Source organism: Phyllostomus hastatus, unplaced genomic scaffold, assembly GCF_019186645.2.
Source record: "Phyllostomus hastatus isolate PE091 unplaced genomic scaffold, TTU_PhHast_1.1 phas_contig_468, whole genome shotgun sequence".
NCBI lineage: Eukaryota > Metazoa > Chordata > Mammalia > Chiroptera > Phyllostomidae > Phyllostomus > Phyllostomus hastatus.
Window position 1 is genome coordinate 2,826,520 of NW_025333884.1, and position 26,131 is coordinate 2,852,650.

The 26,131-nt window shown below is 53.9% G+C and overlaps 2 protein-coding genes across 4 annotated transcripts in view; one reads left to right on the forward strand and one right to left on the reverse strand.

The window, feature by feature from the left end:
- Positions 1-15,413, reverse strand: part of SYMPK (symplekin scaffold protein) — a 36,293-nt gene extending 20,880 nt beyond the window's left edge. For both annotated transcript variants that reach the window (XM_045845117.1, XM_045845115.1), the window contains exons 1-9: positions 15,314-15,413; positions 9,916-10,039; positions 9,744-9,809; positions 8,231-8,284; positions 8,073-8,146; positions 5,967-6,093; positions 5,066-5,315; positions 3,426-3,596; positions 2,001-2,240 (exon numbers count right to left, since the gene is read on the reverse strand). In XM_045845117.1, coding sequence (XP_045701073.1) covers positions 2,001-2,240; positions 3,426-3,596; positions 5,066-5,315; positions 5,967-6,093; positions 8,073-8,146; positions 8,231-8,284; positions 9,744-9,809; positions 9,916-10,020 — 1,087 coding nt within the window. In that variant the 5' untranslated portion in view covers positions 10,021-10,039; positions 15,314-15,413. The remainder of the gene's footprint in view (positions 1-2,000; positions 2,241-3,425; positions 3,597-5,065; positions 5,316-5,966; positions 6,094-8,072; positions 8,147-8,230; positions 8,285-9,743; positions 9,810-9,915; positions 10,040-15,313) is intronic.
- An 807-nt stretch (positions 15,414-16,220) lies between these two features.
- FOXA3 (forkhead box A3) lies at positions 16,221-23,118 on the forward strand. Of its 2 annotated transcripts, none has more exons than XM_045845220.1 (2): positions 16,221-16,475; positions 21,435-23,118. In XM_045845220.1, exons 1-2 carry the CDS (start codon positions 16,359-16,361, stop codon positions 22,434-22,436), a joined length of 1,119 nt encoding a protein of 372 aa, XP_045701176.1. In that variant the 5' UTR covers positions 16,221-16,358; the 3' UTR covers positions 22,437-23,118. The 2 variants fall into 2 exon arrangements, with proteins under 2 accessions (XP_045701176.1, XP_045701177.1); XM_045845221.1 differs by having other exon boundaries at positions 16,221-16,427.
- The last annotated feature ends 3,013 nt before the right edge of the window (positions 23,119-26,131 follow it).

The following is a 26,131-nucleotide window of genomic DNA, read 5'->3' on the forward strand; positions in this document are numbered from 1 at the left end:
CTTAGAGAAATGGTGGAATCCAAGGTTGGGGTAAGGAACATATATACGAGATGAGTCCAGAATATCTTATGTCAAAAATAAGAAATGCTCAAAAAAACTTATGAGCCACATTAAAGGGACACAGCAGGCAACTCAAAAGCTCAATATTAAGGCAATATGGGGAACAAGATGAATGACAAAACGCCCTGGTTGGTGTAGCTCAGTGGATTGAGCGCTGGCCTGTAAACGGAAAGGTCACTGGTTCGATTCCCAGTCAGGGCACACGCCTGGTTGCAGGCCAGGTCCCCAGTGGGGGGAGGCACGTGAGAGGCAACCACACATTAATGTTTCTCTCCTTGTTTCTCCCTCATCCCCTCTAAAAATAAATAAATAAAATCTTAAAAAAAAAAAAAAGAATGACAACAGTAATGGATTATAACCCAGAGAATAAATAAGAAATCACATATCCACACTGATAATAAAGTGGGGAGACAGGGAAAAAAATTAAAAACTCTTCCTAATAGCAAAATGCCAACAAATCAATGCACGAAAAAATCTTTTCAAAACTAACTATTACGGCAATAAAACATGTAGGCAGCAATCATCAGCAGATACTAAAACCACTGGGCCAAAGTTTGAAGAGAAACAGGTATTTTACATAGTGTCTCCCTCAGCTTATTATATACACAGGGAACTTTTTTGTAAAAATATTTTATTTATTTATTTTTAGAAAGAGGGGGAGGGAGGGAGAGAAATATCGATGTATGAGAGATGTTGCCTCTCATGCACTCACTACCAGGGACCTTCAATGTGCCCTGACTGGGAATCAAACCGGCGACCTTTCTGTTCACAGGCCAGTGGTCAATCCACTGAGCCACACCAGGTAGGGCAAAAAAGGGTACTTTTATACTAGAGAAACCAAGGGATCAAAGATCCCATCACCAAAATGGGACAAACTGACACTGTGCCTCTTGACGCCACACATGGGCCAGGGCATCACTTCGGCAGGGCTCCTGACCAAGTGCAAACCTGATGTGCTCAGGAGGCGAGAGCAGACAGACCCAAACAGAGGGACACTGTACCTACCAGATGCCCTGGACTTTTCACAATGTCCAGGTTGTGAAACAGAGGAAGGCTGAGGAATTGATTAGGGAGACTACAGAAATGTGAAAATTAAGCCCTGGCTGGTGTGGCTCAGTGGACTGAGTGCCAGCCTGTGAACCAAAAGATCACTGGTTCGCTTCCCAGTCAGGGCACATACCTGGGTTGTGGGCCAGGTCCTCAGTAGAGGGTGCATGAGAGGCAATCACACATTGTTGTTTCCCTTTTTCTCCCTCCCTTCCCCTCTAAAATAACTAAATAAAATCTAAAAAAAAAAAAAAAAAAAGGATTAAGTACATTTCTATGTGCAGATATAGAAAGAGCTCCAAAATGATTACTTAGCAAATTAAGGTATACAACACTGTTTTGTATGACTATGGAGGAAAAAAACAGATCCCTCCCTCACTCCTTATATCAAAATAAAGCCCTTATTTTTTAAATTAAAAAAAAAAAGAAAGAAAAGATTTGTTCATACATGATGCACAAACACACATGAGTGATCTAAAAAGTGTTGGAGCCAGGAAGGTTGCAAGGGCGACACGACTGACAGAGAACACACCCATGGGAGAGCGACTTCAGAACGGAAATCCACTCATGTGAAATAAAAGGAAGGAGAAATCGACACACAGGAGACTAAGCGCTATACTTGGGGAGTGGTTCCTTTTGGGAAGAGGGGCAAGAGGGAGACTATTTTTATCTTGCTCCTTTCAGTATCATTTAAATAATTCAGTTAGTTTTAAGTACATTCTACACTCTAATAATTCTAATTTGACAGTTTATTATGTCATCATATCTACACAATGTTGGCTATAATGTGAACATAAATGCAGCTTGCTGCTGAACCTGAGTGACGGAGCATGTCCGACGAGGCCCGCCCCGGTCAGCCCCTCCTGCCAGGCCGGCCTTGGGCCCCAGCTCACCCAGCTTCATCTTCTTGAGAGAGGAGTCCGAGTCGTCCCGGGGCCGCTTGCGGGCGTCCTTGCTGTTGGGCATGTTGCGGGCTATCTCGGCCTGCGGCGTGCCCAGGTCCACCAGCAGCGTGGTGATCTGGGCCTGGAACTCCAGGGAGGCCGGGTGCTTCAGCACACTCAACAGGTGCAACTTGAGGTTCTTGCGAACGCTGCTCACCTGAGACTTGGCCAGCGTTGGGGGCAAGTTGGCTGAGGGAAGAAACGGGAGCGTTCTGCTGTGGACAGACAGAGCTTCCCGTGTCCCGGCAGTGGCCGCAGACACCTGTCTCCCAGGAAAGTTCCTTCACTCTCAAGTCTAATAGGTGGCCCTCCCCCGGTACCAGCTTATGCTTAAAACCCTTGAGATACCGCCGTCAGTACCAGTCCACCTTAATGCAAAACTTACCCTTCCTTTCATTAAACACAAAGTCTCATCGCCCTCCATCTCTGGTCTGGAAACTCCAGTACGCCTCCCCTGGGGGTGACTATAATCACCGCCTTCACCTCCAGTACATCCCCACTGCACCGCTAGGGCAGTTCAGTGCTGGCCCCTGCCCCCACAATGACTTTTGAATGCCTAGCAGTCACCTTGATGAGAGGGCCTCCCCTGTTCCAGAGCAGAAGAGGAGGCCTGTGACTCTGCCTGCCCAGCGTCCTTGCCCCCTTCCTCAGCCAACAACACTCCCATTCTCCTTTGGGGGAACCACCCTGGCTCCATTCTCAGTCCCAGGGGGCAAAGTCTGAGGCCAGTAAGATCCCTTAGCTTCTGTGATTGGTTCAGAGACAGGCCTGAAATTTCTTCTCGGCCAATCAGAAACAATGAGCATCAGCCAGTGGACTTCTGCTGGAATGATGGAGAAGGAGACACTCTCTCTGTGAGGTTGCCAAGTGAACAGAATGGAAGCCTAGGGATAGTGGGGGCCATCTTTGCTACCTCAAGGAAGGGGACACAGAAGGAGTCGGACATGGAGAAAACCAGAGCCCAGAGATGGACGAGATCTGTGACTTGCACACACACATCGACTCACCTTTCCAGCTTTGACACGGGCACAAAAGTAGAGAAAACACACAATGACTCACCACGGACCATCAACATTTTGCTTAGTTTGGCACATGCGTCCTCCCTGTTTTCTGGCGTGAGGGGGGAGGGGCTGAAACATTTTTAGGCACTTCACAGACATCATGCTGTTGCACCCACATTCCTCACTACTAAAGCCAGCTCTGAACCAGGCTTCTGTCTCCTACACCTGACAGATTCCTGTCTAACCTAGAGGGCCCTTCTTTGAGTCCACAACTGACTAGATTACTGACGTATCTCTCAGGGGCTTACTACCTACAGCTGGCGTTTCCCCAGCAAAGAGCAGACTGGCGGCCTGTGGAGGGGGACCAACCTACCGTGCAGGGTTTCGTAGGCCTGAATCACCTCAGACATGAACATGGGCCTCTGGCGGGCGATGTTGGCCAGGGAGCCCAGCGCCGTGGTCAGGTTGATGGACGAGATGGCGGGGTGTACCATGAACTTGAGGAGCTGCTCCAAGGCTGCCTTGCCCTCCTCCCACAGCACATCTAATGAGGGGGTGAAGGGGACGAGTTAGTAGGAGCCTTTCTCTCAGGACTCAGGAGAGAGCAGCCTTTGGGGCCAAAAAAAGAGAGACCTTGTACGTGACTGGCTGAAAAACAGAAAATTTAGTGCTGATGGGTCTTCTGAGACTATTAATGATATAAAAATGCAGTGAGGAGGCTGCTCGAAGCATGGGCTTACACCAGTGATTGACCAGAAACATTCCCAGTATCCAACCGTCGGAACCTGACTGGACCACTACGTGGACGTAAACTCTGAGTGCGCGCCTGTGCATTTGTACGCACAGAGGGACCTCGAGTCCTCTGTACACCCACTCTCCTCCATCTGGTCCCCGGAAGCTAACCCTCCCCAACTGCGGTGGGTATCCTTCTTCGAAAAAACACCCTGGATGCCACATGACTTGATACAGTGAATAAAAAATAGAACGTGCCCTGGCTGGCGTTGCTCAGTGGATTGAGTGCGGGCTGCAAACCAAAGTGTCGCAGGTTCGATTCCCAGTCAGGGCACATGCCTGGGTTGCAGGCCATGGCCCCCAACAACCGTACATGTTTCTCTTTCTTCCTCTCTCTCTTTCTCTCTCTCTCCCTCCCCTCTCTAAAAATAAAATAAATAAAATCTTAAGAATGTGACGTTACCATACTATGGAACATTGTGTAGCAATGTGAACATGATTTTCACAGGGAAAGATCCAGTTTAGGATAATGCCCTCGAGTGAAAAAGTCTGTCAATCAGCATGTGAAAACAGCCAGCAGCCATGGAATGCTGCCTTGCTGGCCACGTGAACGCCCTACACCCTGCAGCAGATAATGAACCCAATCACCAATGAAGGAACCGAAGAAGCCGCCTGCCCAGTGACGGGGCAGAGATTTGAACGCAAGCCTCTAATGCCTCTCAGCTGGAAATAGAGGGCATGGTCCTGTGTTTTTGTACATGAAAAAGTCATCGCATGTAGAGACTGTGAATATACTTGGGCAAATGTCTGTCCTGGCACAGAGCAATGCCTGGAAGGAAACAATATTCTCAGCAGCATTCATCTTCAGAAGCAGGCGGGGTGGTGGGGGTGACTTTCCCTTCCTCTGTATTTCTTGCTTGACACTTTATGAGTGGGCATGCACCACGTTTATAATTCACAACCAGAAAAACTGTAAAAGCAGCCAGCATTTACTGCATGCTCCCCTCCTCATGGAACTGCACTGTGAACCCAGAAAGTCACCATCACCTCCATTTCACAAAACGAAAGTGAAGTTCAGAGGGACGTAACCTGCCCAAGTTCACGCAATGCGTGTAAGTGGTATGTAAGTGATGAGGCAGGGGCTTGAGCTTTGTGTCCAGGGACATGACCATGTTTTACACCGTCTTGTTTCCAGAGACTGAAAACCGAGGCACAAGGGGGGAGGGGGAGGAGAAGCCCTCGCGGTGACTGACAAACGGCACCAGCTCCCAGGGCACTCACTGTACTGGATGTAGGGGTGGTCACGGGGGACACGGTCCAGGCTGATGTCCTGCTCGTGGCGCCGGGGCACCTCCGAGTCAGCCATGCGGGGCGACAGGGTGACAATGAAGGCCTCCACAAACTTGATGGCGTGGGTGCGCACACCATCATTGTCCGAGTCCAGCATCAGAATGATGTCCCCGGCCATGGCAGACACCATGTCCCAGCAGGCCTCCTGCAGCTCGCTGATGACGCGCGACTTCACCATCCACTGCGGGCGGGCCGGGAGGGCGGGCAAAGAGAGACACGGGGACAAGACATCAGTCCCCGACTCCACCACCACCCACCTGTTCCTAAGTGACAATGAAATTTCTCTTGGGAGACATTTACTATGTTCAGACTCTGTCCCCAGCCCTGTGCTCGGTGACACTGGGAACAGGACCCAGTGGTGACCAGGACCAGCCTGGTCCTGCCCTCATGAGGTTCATAGACAGGGACAACCCGGAGAGATGAAGGCTCAGGTCTCGAGCCAGATGAAGGAGCACAGTGTGGGCCCCCCGAGGCAGAGCAGAATGAACAAGATCATCTCTGCGTGCGTGTAAGGGATAGCATGGCAGTGAGCTCTTTTCCTGAGGTCGCTGATGACAGCCCCACGCCACTGTCCCTGTGGCTCATCGATCGATCAGGGCAGGACTGGCCCCGCTCGGTCCCAGAGGAGCCACCTGGGGAGTGTTTGCTGGATGCCCAAGCAAACGGATAAACGGGCCCAGTGCGGGTCAGCAGTGGCTCTGACCACGGGCCCCTTTGCTGTCTGCTCTGAAGATAAGCAGTGAGTCTGGCTCATAAAGACTTCGATCTGACCCTGGTTTTGAACGCTAACAGAGGAGTCTGCACATGAGCTGTTTCAGGGCGGGATGCTCACCTGCAGGGCCACCTTGTAGAGCTGGGTCATGGTGAGGATGGCCCTCTTCACCACGTTCACGTTCTCGTCCCTCAGGAGCATGTTGAGGTTCGCAATCAGTTTCAGCAATAACTCAATGTCTCGCTTGCTGGGAGATGGAGGGAAAACGTCAAGGTCAAGGTGGTCCTCAGGAGGGTGAAAGGAACCTGGGCTCCAGGAGGGAAGGGAAACAGGGCCGGCGTGTCAGGAGACCGGGATGGAGGTGGGCAGGTCCGGGAGTGCACCGGTCTGGTTTGCCGGCACAGCTAGGAGCGGAGAATGAACCCGGCACTGCTGGACACGACTGCCCCTGAACTCTCTGCCCAGGCTGCTCACGCAACCCCCCAGCTTGCCCTCTGGGGCCCTGCTCTTCACGTGAGGGGCAACAGTGCCAGACAACTGTGTGAATCTGGGCAACCAACCCGTCTCATTTGCAAGAGCGCCTACCTCACACCTTATTGTGAAAACTGCAGTGATGCACGTGACCTGCTTCAACACTGTAGAAAGCGTCTGACCGACACGAGCCATTACTGCTTTAAAACACTTTGCTTTACGTAACCACGGATTTTGTTTACTAGTTTGTTGGCCTGAGTCCGAGGCCTCTCAGAGAGAGGACCCCTTCTGAGTACTGGCAGTCTCATTTTTTTGTTGGAAGAATGAAAACCCTTCAATGAAGGCAAGAAATTCAAGAAGGCCACACCCAGAGCTCAGAATATGGACATCATTTTCACAGCATGATCCAACTTAAAATGGAACATTAAGCTAATTAGTCAAAAACTATGAAACTCAACTGTCAGTTACAGGGAAGCGGGAACAAAATCTGTTCTCACTCCCTGGTGCGTCCCCACAGCCAGACACAAACGCCCGGCACACAGCGGGCTCGTGACACGTGTCAGCTGAACAGATGTTTTTTTTTTTTTATTTTGCAACTCAGAAAACTTACCACAAGTCCTTCCAGGGACAGGTGGAGACCGAGAGTCGGGCAATGGCATTACAGACGAGGGTTACAGTCCCAGCTCTGCCACGTACTGACCCTGGGACCTCAAGAAACTCACTTCCTCCCTCTGAGTCACAATTTCATCTTTGGTTAAATGGGCCAAACAACTCATGCATAGTGCAGTTTTGGGGCTTTTTTTTGAGGATCAAATAACAAAGTGGGTATAGCATTTGGTACAGCACCTGACAACCAGAGGTTTCACAAAATAAGGGCTACCTTATTACCTCCCAATTATAAAGCATCCGGTAAACGTTTAATGAAGAAACGACTCAGGCTGAGCAAATCGCCTGAACATTCTGAGCCTCAGTTTCCCTTTCTGTAAAAGGAGGACGACAGTCTCCATCCCGAAGGCCGCTGTGAAGCTCACAGGCGACCAGAGGACAGGACCTAACACGGCGTGTGGCAGCGTGAGTGCTCCACGTGGGCACTGCTCTGGCTAAGGTCTCATTCGACAACCACATGGCCAGCCCCTCCTACGTGCCAGCGCCGTGCAGGAAGCTGGGGCACCATGGTCTGCGACACACATAAGTCCTGCCCACCCCCCCACCCCACCCCCCGGAGCTGGCGTTTGCGTGGGGAAGCACTGAGGGGATCCCGGGCGCACTCCAGAGCAGAGTGCAGGTGGGTGCGGGGGCGGAGAAGGACTTCCGGAAGGAGACCAGAGGAAATGCGGCCCTTGCCAGCAGAGAGGCTATGAAGCAGAGCAGCACTGTCTGAGGAACGAGAGAGAGGCCAGGGGACGTGTGGGGAGGTCCCAGGAGCCGCCAGGAGGAGGGAAAGCAAGGCGAGGAGCGTGGGCTCGAGCTGAGTGCGACAGTGGGCTAGGGAGGGTCTGAGAGCCGGGATGGCCCCGGTTGGCCGTAACTCTGGCAGGGTCACTCTGGCTGCCGGGTGCCAGAGGAAGAAGCAGGGAATGGGCACAGCGTTTCCTTTGGGGGGGATGAAAATGTTTTGGAACTAGATTGTGAATGTTAAATGCCACTGAACTGTTCACTGAGAAATAGTTTACATTCTGTGAATTTTGCTTCAATAAAACAAAAAGAAGAGTGACAGCAGGGGCATTCCCAGGGGCCCCCGGCACCGCCACGTACCATGCCTCCTCGATGAAGCCGATGACAAATTTGCGCACTTCAATCGACTTATCCACTTGGAAGGCGATGATCTCCTGCCAGCGTCAGGAGAAGGCGGGTCAGGACTGTGCCAGACCCACCCGCTCACCCCTGCGCCCCCTCTCCCATCGGACACTCACATCCAGGAAGTTGTCCAACAGTGTGGGATCTTTGTTGATGATCAGTTCCTGGACCTGGAAGGAGAGTAGGGATGGGAGGAGGAGCACACAGGTAAAACCAGGGTCTCACCAGTGTAGACAGAAGTGTGTAGGGGACAGGAGCAGGCTGCAGACACACTCAGCTCAAACCCTGGCTCTGCCACTCCCTACCAAGGCCTGCAAGCAGCTTCTCTGGGTCTCTTCTGTGAATGTGGATCTTAAACACCAACTCCTAGGGTTGTTGTGAGACTCCAATAAGAAGATCCTACCACCTGGCTGGTGTGGCTCAGTGGATTGAGCACCAGACTTCAAAGCAAAGGGTCACTGGTTCCATTCCCGGTCAAGGCACATGCCTGGGTTGTGGCCCAGGTCCCCAGTAGGGGGTGTGCGAGAGAGGCAACCACACATTGGTGTTTCTCTCCCTCTTTTTCTCCTTTCCTTCCTCTCTCTCTAAAAATAATTAAAATCTTTTTATTTTTTAAAAGAAAAAAAAAAAAGATCCTACCAGGCGCACATCCTGGTGGACAGTGAGTGCCTGAGACACACGGGGCTGAAGAGAAGAGGGCCAAGCTGCAGGACCCTGCCTTCCTGAGGCTCGTCCACCAGTCCACCCCCTCCTGCTTCAACTCCCCATCCACACTGCCACAGGCACTCGTGACAGCGAGAACCGGTCCCTGAGGTCCTCGTACTTGCCAGGCTCTTTGGAATGAGCACCTCCCACAGACATTCTCACAGAAGCCCAGTGCCCACACAGGCCCGGCTCCTGTGACCCAAGGTGTTGCTGTTTGGTTGTCCTCACAGTACACGCCGCTTCCCCCTCCCATGAGGGCAGCCCATCGGCACCCCGCTCTACTGCGGAGGTGGAGCCAGCACATGCTGAGCAAGTAGCAGACCTGGAGTTCAGAACTGAACCAGGCAACCTGATCCTCCCCAACCTCTGAACTCTGTCTCCTGTTCTGAACCACAACTACGCTGCCCATGCCCCCGCAAGTTTCCCATGTCCTCTTAAGTCTCTCGCGTTCTTGGCCAGTTTTTCTCCTTATCAGATGTCCCCTCTACCAGAGAGCCCTCCCTGACTCCCCACCCCTAGGCTGGGCCAGAAGCCGCCTGGACTCCTCCATCCCAGCTCGGCTCACTCGAGTCCTCGCTTTCACGTGACCTGCCTGCCTTGCCCACCAGACAGGACCCTGGCAGAGAGGAAATGCAAGGATGAAGAGCACAGGCTTTGGACTTGGAATCCAGTTTCCAAGCCCTAGTTTAGCCAGCTCCCAGCAGAGTGACCCCGGGATAACAGTTTAAGCTCTGAGACTCTGCTTCTTTCCACATAAAACGAGGATGAAGCTGCCCCGCCTCACAGAGCCTTGGTGAGGACTGAACGTGAGCAAGCCTGCACAGCACCGGGCACCATGGCAGCAAATCCGCAGCACTGAGATCAGGGACACAGTGTTATTACCAGCGTCTTCTTTATCCAGTCCCCCACGCCCCACCCCCTCACCTGTTTGAGCACTGTGATCTTCGAGTCGCTGGTGATCAGCGCGGCCTGGTTCAAGAGGTCCACCACCTGGAAGGAGGGGAGAGGCAGGTGGTGGTGCTGGCCCGCCAGCCCAGCCCCCTCGGTGTGCCCTGGGCCGTGCCCCTCCATGCGCAGCCCGTCTCCCCACACTCACTCTCTCCGAGGTGGTCATGACATCGATGCCCAGCCCCTCCTCTTGCGTGAAAAACTGTGACGCCACACTCCGGCGAGTGACACTGTCCCCACTGCTGCCCGCCATGGTTGCTGGCCAGTAGTCCCTGGAGAAGAAAAAGATGGGCCAGACCTTTACCTCGCCATCCACAAAGGCTCGACCCTCCCCTCCAGCCTGTCTGGTCCCCGCTGGGTCTTCTGAAGGGTCCCCTCGCTCCAGGGTCTGTCTCAGACTGTAAGTGGACGCGTGGGCTGTAATCTGGGGGAGACTGGCCTCAGGTCGGAGGCAGTACCAAGCCTCAGCTCCAGCACTCTGCACAGAGCAGGCTGACCGCAGCGGTCCGCTGAAGGACAGAACGACTGAACACACAGCAGCCGCCGTGCTGGTCTCAGTCTCCCGCCGGGCTGTCCACTCCGGACGGGACACCAGAGCAAGCTTCCTAAAGCAGGGCCCCGGGGAACGCCAGCTGCAGAACCCTGAACACAGTAAGTACTCAATACATCCGAAAGGGCCTACATAAAGAAAGTACATTTTGCCCAGACTGGGGTAGTGCACTTGGTTGGGCATCGCGCACAAAGCAAAAGGTCACTGGTTCGATTCCCAGTCAGGGCACAGGCCTGTGTTGCGGCCTGGTCCTGGTCAGGACACGTGAAAGAGGCAACTGATCGATGGTTCTCTCCCCTCCTTTCTTCATTCCTTCCCTTCTAAGAATAAATAAATAAATAAATAAATAAATAAATAAATAAATAAATAAATAAATCCTTTAAAAATAAAACAATGTTTCAGCCATTTTCTGGAATACTCAGGGGTTGTATTTAAACAGATGTGGGGTAGGGTGGGGAGGGGACACGTTTGGGCACCTGCCGCAAAGTCCCACTGGCACAACTGTGAAACAAGGGTATCACCGCAAAACTACTCCTAACAGCAAAAAAACACCAGCAACCCAAGTGGTCTCAATTAAGGAGACTGGCTGAACAACTATGATATATCCATACAGCAAAATACTGCACGACTGTAAAAGGAATGAGGAAAATCTCCATACACTAATAAACAGAGGGCTCCAGCATGTATTAAGTGGAAACGTGCAAAGCGGAATACAAAGTGTACTGAGGGAATTACATATAATTGTTTTTTAAAAAAATACCTGAGCCCTGGCTGGCATAGCTCAGTGGATTGAGTGCGGGCTGGGAACCAAAGTGTCCCAGGTTCGATTCTCAGCCAGGGTACATTCCTGGGTTGCAGACCAGAACCCCCAGCAACCGCACATTGATGTCTCCCTCTCTCCCTCTCTCCCTCTCTCTCTCTCTCTCTCTCTCCGCCCCCCCTTCCCTCTCTAAAAATAAATAAATAAAATCTTAAAAAAAAAAACAACCCAAAAACCTGAAAGGATAAACCAAAAAGTGGAAGAGAAAGGAAACGATAAAAAACACTTTGGTGACCCTAGCTGGTATGGCTCAGTGGACTGAGCACCAGCCTGTGAACCAAAGGGTTGCTGGTTCTATTCCCAGTCAGGGCACAAGCCTGGGTTGCAGGCTGGGTCCCTCCCTGATAGGGGACGTGTGAGAGGCAACCGCACATTGATGTTCCCTCTCTCCCTCCCTTCCCCTGTCTGAAAAAAAAAAAAAAATCTTTATTAAAAAAAAAAACAACAACAAAAAAAACACAACACTTTGGTGGATCTCAGTGTACCCTAATCATAAAAAGATGTCCCCGACAGTCTCCTGTATCACAGAAAATGTGCTATTCCATCCATTTTTGTCAAGTCTGTGCATGACACACAAAAGGACTGAAATAGGTTTCCTCCTCTGTGAAGTGGGGTGGTAACAGTGTCGATCTTTCAGGTCTGTCCTGGGAGCAGATGAGTTAGCATACCTAGCAAGGCCGAGAAAATACAGCTGCTACTTTTATGCACACGGGAAAAGATCCCAAGGGTGCCCTGGCCAGTGTGGCTCAGTTGGTTGGAATGTCATCCCGTAACCAAAAGGTTGCGGATTCAATTCCCCAGTCCAGATGCGTAAGATTCCCAGTCAGGTATGTATGGAGGCAATCAATCAATGCTTCTCTCTCACATCGATGTTTCTCTCTCTCAAGCCAATGAAAAATGTCCTTGAGTAAGGATTAAAAAATAAAAAGATCTCAAGGTACTGTGTAAACTGTAAATAACAATTTGAGGAGGGTGAAAATAAATGATGCATTTTTTAACTCAATTTTAAAAAAAGATTTTATTGGCCCTGGCTGGCGTAGCTCAGTGGATTGAGCGCAGGCTGCGAACCAGGTATCGCAGGTTCAATCCCCAGTCAGGGCACATGCCTGGGTTGCAGGCCATGGCCCCCAGCAACCGCACATTGATGTTTCTCTCTCTCCCTCTTTCTCCCTCCCTTCCCTCTCTAAAAAAAATTATAAATAAAATCTTGTTTTTAATAAAAAGATTTTGTTTATTTATTTTAGAGAGGGGAAGGGAGAAAGAGAGGGAGAGAAACATCAATGTGTGGATGCCTCTCATGCGCCCCTTGCTGGGGACCTGGCCTGCAATCCAGGCATGTGCCCTGACTAGAAATCGAACCAGCGACTGTTTGGTTTTCAGGCCAGTGCTCAAACCACTGAGCCACACCAGCCAGGGCCAACATCTTTTAAAAGGAACACATACAGTGTGCTAGTTATTCAACAGGTACCTGCTGAATGAACGACCAGCCAACAGCCTCCTTCCCACATTCCCTTCCACCTGTCACCCCCACATCTTGCTGGAGTGAAAGCCAACATCTGCACCAAGGCCTGCTGGACCTCATATGATCTGGCCCCTTCTACCTCTGCCTTCACTTCCCTCACGACTGTCTGCTCCAGCCGCTCCAGCCTCCTGTTGTCCCCTGGATACGCCAAGCATGCCCCTTCCTCAAAACCTCTGTGGCTCCCTCCCTTCTGCCTGGACTGTTCCTCCCCTACGGATACTGGCACAACCCTCTCTCCCCAGTCCCTTCAGCTGTCAACGGAAACATCTGGGCAGTGAGGTCTTCCCTGACCACCCTATTTCAAATTTCAATTTCCTCTCCTGCCCCATCTGTGTTGCTTTGCTTTTCTCCATGACATTATTATCATCAACAAACCACCTACTTGTAAGCTCCGTGAGGGCAGAGACTTGTGTGGGTGAGTGCTCACTTATTATTTCCTTACTGTGAGACAGTGCTTGGTACCTAGTAAGTGTTCAATAATTATCTGGTGGGTGAACTGCAAAGGGCTTCTCAATCATTGGGTTTAGTATCCCTGCCCTTTAGCTCTAAAATGTTTGAAAAATAATGCTATTATTAATGGAACATTTAATACATGCTGTCACAATTCTAATGCACGTTAACTTATTTTTAACCTCACAACACTAACTCTTCGAAGTAGGTATTTTTTAAATTTTATTGTTACTTTTAAAAAGATTTTATTTATTTACTTTTAGAGAGGGAAGGAAGGGAGAAAGAGAGAGAGAGAGAGAAACATCAATGTGCGGTTGCTGGGGGCTGTGGCCTGCAACCCAAGCATGTATCCTGACTGGGAATTGGACCTGTGATGCTTTGGTTCGCAGCCCACACTCAATCCACTGAGCTATGCCAGCCAGGGCAAGGTAGGTATTTTTTAAAAAGATTTTATTTATTTATTTATTTATTTATTTATTTTTAGGCGGAGGGGAGGGAGGGCAAAAGAGAGGGAGAGAAACATCAATCGGCTGCCTCTTGTATACCCATCACTGGGGACCTGGCCCACAACCCAGGCACATGCCCTGACTGGGAATCGAACCAGCGATCCTTTGGTTCACAGGCCAGCCCTCAATCCACTAAGCCGCACCAGCCATGGCTGAGGCAGTTATTTTTAATCTCCACTTTACAGCTGAGGACACTTGAAGGTGAGGGAGGTAAAGTGCCTTGACTGAAGTTTGCAAGATACAGACCTAGCAGTACAGTTGCAAGCATCTATTCCCGCCCCCCTCCATCCCCAATCTCTGATAGGAACCGCTTCTCCACCGCAGTCCATCTGTGCAAGCCAAGGGGCACGGGCTCCCAACGACCAGCACACTGCCATCCCCCATCAGAACATAATGAACCTTCTCATGATGGGTCTTCCCTCCCTTTTCACGATAATACAGTCAGACCTGCCAAAATATTACCCTGTGTCCTTCCTCTTCCACTTTTTTATTTAACCTTTTATCTTTCAAATGTATACACCTCATTTCCCTTTCTTTTATAAAAAGGGAGTATATAATAAACACCCCCTTCCTGTTCTTTTTAATTTTATTTATTCTTAGAAAGAGAGGAAGGGAGGGAAAGAAACATCAATGTGAGAGAGAGGCAATCAGTTGCCTGTGCCCTGATGGGGGAAGGGAACTAGTGACCTTCTGGGTCACAGGCCGGCCCTCAACCCCCTGGGCCACACCAGCCAGGGTGCCCTGTTCCTTTTCATTTGCTTTCATTTAATATATGGAGCCAACTCTCCACATAAGTGTACAGGGATTTTCCTTGTTCCTTTTTACAGTTGCATAGTATTTTATTACGTGGCTGTAATCTGCTTTTTTCTGCCAGTCTCCCCATTAAAGAACATTTGGGGTGTTTGTAGTCTTTTGCTATTACCAACAACCATCATTTCCCTTCCTTCCAGGTGCACTCCTCATGGAGTACCCACTGCCCCACTCCTACTTGGGAGTATGACGACTCCCCTCACATGCAGAATGACCCCAGGAGTATCTTTCATTCATTCAACAAACATTAACTGGGCGTGTACAGTGTGACCAGCGCTGTGCTGGGAACACAGCAGTGACAACACACACATCCCATCACTGTCCCCGTGGAGCTCACGGTATTTGATTATTCAAACACTCAAACAAATAAAGGTCCAAAACCAAATCAGACCACACGTGACACAAAGGAATGGGACGGGGACCTACGAGAGAGTTTAGCAGGCGGATTTTGGGATGGAGGGCAAGAAAGGAGGGCTGCGCAGAGGAAGTGACGTTGGTGCTGAGACCCGAAAGATGAATGGGAGTTAGCCAAGCAGAATGAGTAAAAGGATGTTGCGGGCAGAGGGGGCAGCATGTGCAAAATTCAGGAGGCCGGAAGGCGCGTGGCGAGTTTGAGGAACCGAAAGGCCAGTGCAGCTATTCGAAGTGAGGCATGAGTAGAGGCAGAGCCGAGGCCGACTGGGCGGATGACCCTTGGGGGCCACGTTGGAACTTTGCCCCGAGGTCACTGGGGAACCACAGAAGGGTCCTGAGCAGGGGAAGAAACTGGAGTCCCAAACGTCACTGCTTCCTTCTTTTCGAAAGGCCCCTAGCCCTCCGCTAGGGCCCCTGCCGCCGCACGGCCGCTCCTCTCTTGGTCCGCGGGCCCCCACGCCACCCCCTGCTTACCGCAGCTCGGGCCTCCGTCGGGTCGTGCACCCTCAGCAGCACCTCTTCGCAGACGCCGCCACCGCCATCTTCCGCTTGCCGCCGGGACACAGCGCACGCGTCGCACACGCGGTGCCGCCGGGAAATGTAGTCCAAGCAGTAGGCAGACCCCCCCCCCCCATCCGCGCTAGCGGCCTTTGATCCTCCCCCAGACTACTCCGGGCAGCTCTTAGTTTCCGGCCTTCGAACCGCGTGCCTTCTGGGAAGTGTAGTCCCTGGGGCGAGGGAAGGAGCACAGAGGATTCTGGGAAATGGAGTTCCGAGTAGTTCTGAGTCGCTGGACGGCTGGAGTTAGAGAGAATGCGGAGTCCGTGTTGCGAAGCTCCCAGGTCCTGGAGGTGGCCTGGTGCCCTAGCGGGGTCTGAACAGCGGCTCCAATCCTCTCCACTTTTGGTCCTGACCATTTACACAGTTCAGAGCATTTACAGCTGTCGGAAGCTTCACTATTCCAGTCCCTCCAATGGGAAGGTGGTTGCGAGGGTCTCTTCTCGGTTTCACAGCCGCATATCTGGAACCCTGGAGTCTACCGCGCTCCGAGGCCCCTTTCCTCCGCAGCGGTCATGCTGAGCTCTGGCTATTCTCCTTCCCCTGTAGAGATGTTGAAAACCTCTGGGGTAGAAGGGCCCCAGAGTTGTGCCTTCAGGGTCTTTATAATCAGCAGTGTCTCCTACCAGTAGCTCCCTCACTCCTCAGACCTGTCCAGCTCTCGTGTCCCGGGGTTGCGGCTCCCGGCGCCTGAGGTCTATCTCCTTGCAATCCCGCAGGGGGCGCCCCACTCCGAGCGCGGGAGGGGAGCCCAGGAGGGCGGGAGCGGCGGGAGTGGGGGGGGGGGGTGTCCCTGCTATAAAGCTTGGCCGCCTCCCGCGGCGCCCTGGACGGCGGGGACCCAGGGCAGTCGGACGGGCGGTTACCGGTTGGAACTCGGGCCGTGCGGGCTGGGAGATCCGAAGCGCTTGGTTCCCCCCCCGGGCCGCAGCGGGGGCAGGTGGGGGCGCAGGCCCGGGGGATGCTGGGCTCGGTGAAGATGGAGGCTCATGACCTGGCGGAGTGGAGCTACTACCCGGAGGCGGGCGAGGTGTGTCCGCGGGGATGGCGGAGCGGGAAGTGGGGGACAAGAATTAAGGTGCGGGCTTAAATGGGGTCAGGGATCGGGGTGTGGGCTCAAATGTGGGTCCCAACTAGAGTTGAGGAGCAGAGGAACTAGAGACTCGGAGACCAGGTGTAGGAGTGAGGGAGCGCCGTTTCTGTAGGTTAGTCGGAGTGAGGGATAAATGGGAGTCAGGAAAATTTAGGCAAGGGTCAGGACACAATTTAAATGGGACGGTTCGACGCTGGCGACTCCAAATGAAAGCGAGCGAAATTAACGAACCAAAGCTAGGAATCAGACCTCCAGGATCGCAGGATAGGGGCAGCGCTGAGGGATTAGGAAGCGGGTCAAAATCGGGGGAAAATACAAGGAACTAAAAGGTGGGAGAGGGAGGTCACCATTAAGGGAAGTCTGCGATGGGAGCTCGGGGTTAGAATCTAGTGTTAAAGATGGGAGTTCCGGCCTAGAAATTAGAACTGGAGTTCAGGGATAGAGTGGGATCTAAGATAAGGTCCGAGATAAGAGTTAGTGCTTAGGGATAAGAGGTAGAGTTTGGTTTTTGAGAGAATGAAATAACAGGTGGGTTAGAGTTGGAATTCAGATAAAGGGGGGCAGAGTTGGGAGCGGGAGAGTAGGAGAGGGGTCATTTTCCATTCCCCACCCCCCATCTCTACTCCTGACCCTTACCCCTTCCAACTGAACTTCACTGGTTTAATTGTTATTAGAGACCCTCAGCGGGGATTCTACTTGTGAGAGGCTGGCGGGTTTCAGGTTTCACACCTCTTCCAGTAATCTCCAGTAATTGCTAATGTCCTCACCAGCCCCATTTCTTACTAGACCACCCTGGATTAGGGGGGCGGGGTATAGCTTTAATTCCCTCACCCCAACGGACAGAAAGTCCTCCCCCAAGTCTAACTTGCATTCCTCTTGCTGCAAGGACTCTTCCTCAGCTCACTCTCTCTGTAGTCATCATTGTGAAGTGGAGAGGGGAGCAGGGTTCTAGGTGAGGGTTCCCTGGGATCTGGACACTTCAATTCCTAACCCGGAAGGGGGCTCTCGGCTTGAGGTGGGGGAGGGGGGCTGGAATGGCTGAGTTCTCCAAGGAGACTGAGATCTGGGGGTTACAGGGGCCCCCGCGTGCCTGAGTACGGGTCTGGGGTTTGCACTGTAGGGTGAGACTCCTGGATCCCCAGGCCTGTGAGGCTTGGCACGGTGCCAGGGAGAGGCCAGCCCTGGGGCTGTCGAGGTGTGAGGTGCACGTGGGGTGGGGCAAGCCGACCAGGGAGGGGTTTGGGAGTGCGGAGAGGGTGGAGATCCGTGGCTGGAGGTGTCAGAAGGCAGAGACTAGGTTGGAGGTGAAGGTTCCCAGATGGCGAGGGAATCCCAGCTGAACCCCGGGAGAGTTCAGAGACTGGGAACAGGATTTGTGGGAACCAACTAGAAATCAATATTTAGGTGGGCACATCTTAAGTAAATTGTGGCGGGGTCTAGGATGGAGGAGTCTGAAGTTGAGGGGACAATTTGTGTGGAAATTGTGTCAGAAATTGAAGGACAGTCTAGAGATGATCAGCCCTTGGGGACCTATTTTGGGAGAGTCGATCTATGGGTTGGGGTTGGAGATGGAAATACTGTCTGAGGGTCACCCCAGCCTTCTCAGCTGAGCCACCTCCTTCCCTTGCATGAGAACAGTGGGGAAAGAAACATTTGCACTCACTCAGCAACTGAGACCTGAGAGGTGCCCCATACTGCTTCTAGCCCTCCTTGCCTTCTTGCTAGGGTGATGTTGACACCCCCAGGCTGGCTCCCTGTCTGGAAGGAAATTGTCCCGCTGGCCTCCAGTTCTCACACATCAGCTGGTCCGACTCCTCCCCCCTTTTAGAGATGGAAAACCTGAAGCTTCCTGGAGAGTTGGGGGCCGCTTGAGGTCCTGGGTGGAGACTGGGACTAGAAACCAGGCTTCTGGCTTCACACTGCCTTCCTCTGCTCCACACCTCCCCCAGAGACAATAAGGAAATGAAAGGGGAGAAATTTCAGTCCCGGGGTGGGGGTGCAGGTTCTCTGAGGGCTTCCCCCCAATCTCAGCCCCGCCCTGGCAGGGAAATCCGGCTCAGACCCGGACACTGGGGGTTCATCCCAGCCCCGGGGCGTGGGAAAGCTTATGGTGGATTAGGGCAGCTGGAGTGCTGGAGGTCAGACCTCAGGGAGAACTTCCGGACGGGTAGGTAGCCAGGAAAGGAGGGCCTTGGGGTCCCCATCTGTCTTCCTCTGTGATACACTGCGATGGAAGAAGGTCTGACTGAGTTGGAAAAGTGGGAAGGGGGTTGTAGAGGGATTTAGGAACTTTCTGTAGATCCCGTGAATCTGTCCCCTTCTCCTCTTATCTCTTATTCTGGGGAGGGGGCAAATCTAGCTAGCGGGGTGGGGGCACCAGTGCATGGGGGAGGGAAGTGGCTGTGGCATTGATTTCAGTGTGAGGCTTATGGACATTGGCAGATGCTGAGGGAAGAAGGCAGATGGGTGGATATGAAGGTGTGCTGAAGGAGGAAGGGGGGGTGACGGAGGAGCAGGGTAGAGAGAGACAGAGGGAGAGATAGGGTGTGGGGGGGAGAGAGATGAGGTTAGGGAGAAGCAGGAGCAGAGGAAGGCAGAGGGGAGACCCTGGGGAGGAAAGAGATGGGGAGCGATGAGGGCCGAGAGTGTGGGGAGCAGAACGAGACAGAGTGGGAAAGGGCGGTGGGAGAGCAAAGGAGCGTGGAGGGAACGAGACAGGGAGAGAAGTGGACAGACAGACATGGAGACGGAGAGAGTCAGAGAGGCCCTGGATGGACACAGGACAGACCGAGGAGAGAGTTTCTGACTGGAACTCAGACCCGAGTTGGTTGCCAACTGTCCCTGACGTCCAGGGTGACCCTGGCAGTTCCCTTTGCTCTCTGGACATTGGGACCTACACACACTTACAGTGACGGGGCAGAGAGGGGACCCACTACCTCACAGCAAAGGTGGCTCCCGCAAAGCTAGAGCAGCACCCCTAAGGCCATGAGACCCCAGCGGGAACAGGGACGGGGACGGGGAGCAGGGGAGCCCGGCAGACGGAGGACAGACGGGGGGAGGATGGAAGACAGCAGATGGAAGGAGTCAATACACACAGAGGGAGAGAAACCACCGTTCACCACACTTCATACTTTCCCCCTCTCGTTCCCCTCCTGCGGGACTGTCCGCTGTGTGAGGGCAGGTGTGTCAGTCGGCGTGCTCACGGCTTTCACAGCCTGGTCCAGAAGGCCGGTCTGTGGGACTCAGAATCCCAGTTCTGCTTCTTCCTGGCTGTGTGGTCCCGACAACCTCTCTGGGACTCGGCTTGCTCAGCCGTAGAATGGGGGTCATCACGGCACGTCCGCACAGTGCCAGTGTGGCTGTGAAGATGAGAGGGGGCCTTTGCGCGCCGTGCCGGGAGCAGCGCCAGGCACGGAGCAGGCGGCCGGGAAATCCCGCTGAGTGGATGGAAGGAAGGCTGTGTGGGGAGTTACTGAGACAGCAATGTCTCCTATGTTTCACTGATGCACATTTTTCCCCTTCTGAATGTTTCTGAGAACGGAATGGGTTTTACAGCCAGTGGTGCTTAGGGATTATAAAACTCACAGTGGGTTCCCCCCTGCATTCTTACTGATACTGAATACCGCAGTTTAAAACAGCGATGCCTTCGATTTGATGATATAGACAGGGTCTGGCAGAAGTAACGCCCCTCTTCATTACAAAATCATAGGCATGTAATTCTGTAGCAATACTCTCATGCTGAAGCACACCATATGACATTTTAGGTGAAATGTTCAAGTTTAAACTATAAATTATTACACCTATATTATTATCCTACCAGCCACACTCAAGCAGGTGTTATTTCTGTGGGACCCTGTATATAGTAATTAGATGATGAGGTTGAACATGATTTCTGGTAGTTAAACATTTTTTTAAAGATCTGTTCATTTTATTTTTAGAGAGGGGGAAAGGAAGGAGAAAAAGAGAGAGAAGCATCAATCAGTTGATCGGTTGCCCCTCGTATGCGCCCCAACCAGGGACAGAACTGGCAACCTGAGCCTGTGCCCTGACTGGGAATCGAACCCGCGACCTTTCACTCTGTGGGGTGACGCCCAACCAACTGAGCCACACTGGTCAGGGCAACAGTCAAACATTTGTGGCCTATTAAAGATTGTAATTTTATAACCTAAAGATTGTAATTTTAAAAGATGGAGAGAGTGCACATGTATAGATTCAGTTATTCAATAAGTCAGCAGGGGTCAGTTTGGCGGTCTCGGGACCTTTTAACACCTTTAAAAATTATTGAGGACCGCACGTTGTTGTTGTGGGTGTGGGTTATGGCTATCCTAATGATGACCTTATAGGAAATAAAAACAGAAAAAATTTTTAACGTATTAATTAGTTCTAAAATAGCAATGATTTGTTAGTGCAAATGATGTATTTTTATTAAAGTAGTGACATTTTGGAGCTCAGAGTGAGAGGAGTGGCACCGTCACAGTGTCTCGAATCTCTTCAGTGTCGTTTGCACAGACAGGAGCGGGATTCTCGCAGCCGCGTCTGCGTTCGGTCTGGCGCGGGGTCGAGTGTCCCCTGGCCTCCGAAACCTCCCCCACACACTCAGCAGGGAAGGAGAGGGAAGGAGGCTAGTCATATCTTAGCTCCATGGGAAAGCAGCTTGACCTCTGGACGCCTAAACCCCAGAAAAATCTCCAAGATGCCCCAGGGTGTCCCCTGGGCTACACTTTGAGAACCGCTTAAAGCATGAGCTTCGGTGTCTTGGAGTGTGGAGGGCGGTGCACAAGGAGGGGTGAGAGAGAGACTTCCAGAGACAGCTGTTAACGGAGAAAAGTAAGGACGGAAGGGACTCATAGTCTCGACAAGACAAACACAGTGGGTCCAGCAACCCTGTGCTGAACAGCGAGTGGGGCCGCACTGACCCCTCTCCGTCTCTTTCTATCCATGCAGGTTTACTCTCCAGTGACCCCAGTGCCCACCATGGCTCCCCTCAACTCCTACATGACCCTGAACCCTCTGAGCTCTCCCTACTCCCCTGGGGGGCTCCCTGCCTCCCCACTGCCCTCAGGACCCCTGGCACCCCCAGCTCCTACCGCACCCCTGGGCCCCACCTTCCCAGGCCTGGGTGCCGGCGGTGGTGGAGGCAGCAGCTCAGGGTACGGGGGCCCGGGACCGGGCCCGGGGCTGGTGCACGGGAGAGAGATGCCGAAAGGGTACCGGCGGTCCCTGGCGCACGCCAAGCCGCCGTATTCCTACATCTCGCTCATCACCATGGCCATCCAGCAGGCGCCGGGCAAGATGCTGACTCTGAGCGAGATCTACCAGTGGATCATGGACCTCTTCCCCTACTACCGGGAGAACCAGCAGCGCTGGCAGAACTCCATCCGCCACTCGCTGTCCTTCAACGACTGCTTCATCAAGGTGGCGCGCTCCCCAGACAAGCCAGGCAAGGGCTCCTACTGGGCCCTGCACCCCAGCTCAGGGAACATGTTTGAGAACGGCTGCTACCTGCGCCGCCAGAAGCGCTTCAAGCTGGAGGAGAAGGTGAAGAAAGGCGGCGGCGGGACCTCCGCCCCCAGGAACGGTGCAGGATCCGCCGCCTCGAGCGCCACCCCGGTTGCCACCGTCTCCTCTCCGCCGCAGCCGCAGCCGCAGCCCCAGCCCCCACCCCCCGAGCCTGAGGCCCAGGGTGGGGAGGACGTGGGGGCTCTGGACTGTGGCTCGCCGCCTTCCTCCACACCTTACTTCACTGGCCTGGAGCTCCCGGGGGAGCTGAAGCTGGACGCCCCCTACAACTTCAACCACCCTTTCTCCATCAACAACCTGATGTCGGAACAGACACCAGCACCTCCCAAGCTGGACGTGGGGTTTGGGGGCTACGGGGCAGAGGGCGGAGAGCCCGGGGTCTACTACCAGGGCCTCTATTCCCGCTCTGTGCTGAACGCCTCCTAGCGGGGGCCAGGGCCACGGCGGGTGGGGTTCGGCTGTAGCTGACGCCGGCGAGCTGGCGGGGCCTGGTTCTCCCCGCGACGCTGCGTCCGACCCCGCCACTTCAACATCTTGGCTGGTCTCTTGCTTACTGTGGTGACTGCCGCTTCTGTGGGCGTCGTGGCAGTCCGTCGGGTACTGTGAAGTCTGCCATGTTGATTGATATACTTGGTCGACCCACTGGGCACTCCTGAATGGCCCCCATCGGGGATGACATCCAGGTTGGCCCTTTGGACAGGGATGGACGTCCTCTCGGCTGACCCTTTGGTTGCCAAGGTGATGCTAGTTCAGGTGCATCTTCTTTGGCCCGTTGGGTGCTGTGATCACTTTTTTGGGGTGGACCTCTCGGCCTGGTAGGTGCCGAGTTGGCCACCATCCCACTTAACATCTGTTTTGGTCCACTGGGGGCTACGGCGGCCACCGTGCTGGCTGGTGGACATAATAATCACTGTCCCTTTGGTGTGAGCTGAGGGAGGGATGGAGAGGAGCGTGCCCTCGATTCTCCCTGGAGCCCATCCCCTGCTCTGGTCCAGGAGGGATCAGGAAGGACTGCTGGGGCGGGCAATTTCTACTGAAGTCTGGGTCTTGCCTGGGAAGTGGGATGCTGGCTGTGTTTGAACATTAAAGGCACCGTTTCTGCCTCACACAGAATGTCTCTTGTCCTTGGTGGATGGGCCCTGTGGAACTTGAACCCCTGAATTGCTGTTTCCCTGACCCCCCTCCTTCCTGCCCCCAAGAGCTGGCTGCCTGTGGGGGAGGGGCCGGGGGAGGCATCGACCTGACCTTTGGCTCTTGGCTGTCCCTGACCCCAAGGACAGTTTGCTCACAGATAGCAGCCCCCGCAGCCGCGGGGCCAGGGCAGCAGGGGGAGGTGGCTGTGCAGTGACCAAGGCCATCGCCCCACCCCCACTGCACAGATTCCCCCCCAGCTCTGAGGCTCGGGGACCCCAGGGGCTGCTTGATTTTGCGTTCGGCCATGGAGGAGGAGAGGGGCAGGCTCGGTGTTCCTGGAAAGAGACTGGGTGTCGGAGCCCGAGTCGGCGTGTGTGCGCGCCCTGGGCCCTCATCGCACCTGGTGAGGCCCCACAGGGCGGCACCGATGATGATGGTCTCTGTCCCTCATCGTGTGGGTCTGCGGTCTGTCCCCGCTCTGGGTGTGCGCTTCCGTGGCCCACAGGGAAGCAGGCTCTGGCACGTGTGTCTTCCCCGTGTCACAAGAGTGGCCCCCTGGGTCTCTGTATGTTGGCATGTCTGTGGACCCGTGGCATGCAAGAGTCTGTGTGTGACAACATCCATGTGGTGGGCGGGTATGTCATGGCATGTTGCATGTGTGTCTCTGTGTCCACACCTGTCTGTGTTGAAAAGTAAGGCTGCTGGTGCTTGTGTGTGCCTGTCACCGTGGTCGGCTGGCCCTGGTGTGTGTCTGTCACTTTTGTAGGAGGGTGTGTGGAGAGGGAGTTGGGTTCTCCTCTGGCCCCAGGGGCCTGTCCCTTCAGGTCTCTCCCTGGGCTCGGAGTCTGTCTGTCTGTCTGTCCGTCACGCAGATGTTCTGAGGACATGGCTCTCTCAGGAACACAACTCTGCACTTCCCGCCCCTTGCTTCACTGAGCGGAAAACTGAGGCCCAGAATGGGCAGGGACTGGACCAGGGCCCTTCAGCCGGCCTGGAGCAGGTGGGCAGGGCTGGTCTGAGATGTGTCTTTCCTTATGTCACCTTTGTCTTTCCTGGTCACCGGCTCCCTACCACTCATTCAGTTACTCAGTCACCCAAAGACCAAAGGCCATCTGTTCATCCATCTGTGTGTGAGTGTGATGTCTCTCCCAGTTCCGGTGTCCGTCTTTCTCTGTGTCCCTTGGTGTCATCTCTCTCCGATCGCTCTGTCCCTAATCCTTTCTCTGTGTCCTTTGTTTTAGTTTTCTAATTTTTATTTATTTTTTATTTATTGATATTAGAGAGAGAGAGAGACTGAGAGAGAGAGAGAAGGAGACACACACAGACACACTCTCATTTATGCATTCCTTGGTTGATTCTTGTATGTGCCCTGACCGGGGATTGAACCCACAACCTTGGCATATGGGGATGATGCTCTAATCAACTGAGCCACCCTGCCAGCTCTCTGGACCTTGATTTTTTTTTTTTTTTTGAAACCACTCACTCGTTCTCTACATCTGTCTCTTACATGGTCTGCCTTGCTCTCTCTCTCTTATTCTTTGTGTGGCTCTGCCTGAGTCCGTCCCTCTCCCTGGGTCTCCAGGTCTTTCTTTTCTCTCGAGGGGACTCTCTAAGGGACTTCCTTTGGGGTCCATGTGCCCTCAACTCCTAGGATTTCGGGCCTCTCTCCTCCTGCTCCGGTCTCCCTCTCCCAGCTCCCTAAGTTTCCACCCCTACCTGCCACCTCGCACTGGCCGGGCCCTCTATTTCTGTCGCTGTGCCCGCCCTGCCGGCTGCGTGTCACCCCCGCCCCCTGCCGTGCTGGCTCCCTGTCAGCCGTCCCACCAGCCTCGCTGTCCTGGGCAGGCTGGGGAATTCCTCCCGGTTCCTGGAAAAAACAACTGGGGCCGAGAGAAAGGCCCTCAGTCTCCCTGGGCGCCCGCCCCCCTCCCTCGGGCCTGGGGGTCTCTCCCTGAGTCGGAGCGGCCGGCCTGAGGCAGGAAGCCCTGCGGTTTCTGGCTTCTCCCAGGCGGCCTCCGGATCTGGCCCCCGCCCCCCACCCGGCCAACAGCCCAAATATTATTCCGCAGGAGGAGTCGGTGGCAGCGGGAGGAGGCCCAGGCTGAAAGAGGCTTTCAGGGCGGCCAGGCCTGGGGCTTCCTGTCCCCAGGCTTGGGCCTCAGGCCGCCCCAGTGGGGACCTCAGGTGGCCGGAGGGGCGGGTGTTGTTGTAGGGTCCTGGGGGGAGGGTGGGGCCATCCGTCAGGGTGTCTAGTGGCCACCAGCTCGGCTGGCGTGGGCAGGTGTGACCCCCACCCCAGGGACAGCCGGCTGGTGTCCAGCGTGGAAAAGTACCACGGTCAGACGTGGGACGCATGGACAGACATGAGGACGCCAGGGATCAGGGATGGAGGGATGGTTGTGGGGACACAGGGGAGCCTGGGCTGGGAGCACGTGGGCCTAGACGCAGTTCGTGGGCCTGAGGTGACACGGTCCAAGGAAGGGCCGGTGGGTGGGGAACGGGGCCGGAGCAGCGTCCCCGCTGTGGGCCGAGGGCCATCTGCATCGGAGGCAGGAGGTGATAAAGACAAGAGGTGATAAAGATGAAAGTGGTAATAGCCACCAGGGTTTACCATATGTCAGGCGTCATGTGAGCACCTGACGTGTCGTAAACCGAACGCTTCCCGCACCCCATTTTATTACAGGGGACACTGAGGCACGGAGGGGGGAAGTCACTTGTCCCCCACCACGCAGTTAGGGGTGAGCTGGGAAACGGGGACTCAGACCCCACTGGTCCGGCAAAGAGTCAGAACCCTGGACCGCCGGGCTGCTCCAGAGCCTGGGAGGGGTGACAGCAGCGCAGGGGCCCCGGTGTCCCCAGGCCCCCATCGTTGCCCCCGCTCCTGCCACAGCCTGCTGCAGGTGGGGGCGCTCTGGAAGGCAGCAGTCTGGGCCGGTCAAGAGTGTGTGCGTGCGTGTGTGTGTGAGCGTGTCACTGGGTGTCATGTG

Excerpts from the sequence above, each read along its gene's own strand:
- FOXA3 (XM_045845220.1), top strand. The coding sequence starts at position 16,359 with ATGCTGGGCTCGGTGAAGATGGAGGCTCATGACCTGGCGGAGTGGAGC. Across the intron at positions 16,476-21,434 it reads AGTGGGGGACAAGAATTAAG|GTTTACTCTCCAGTGACCCC; the intron begins GTGCGGGCTTAA and ends CTATCCATGCAG.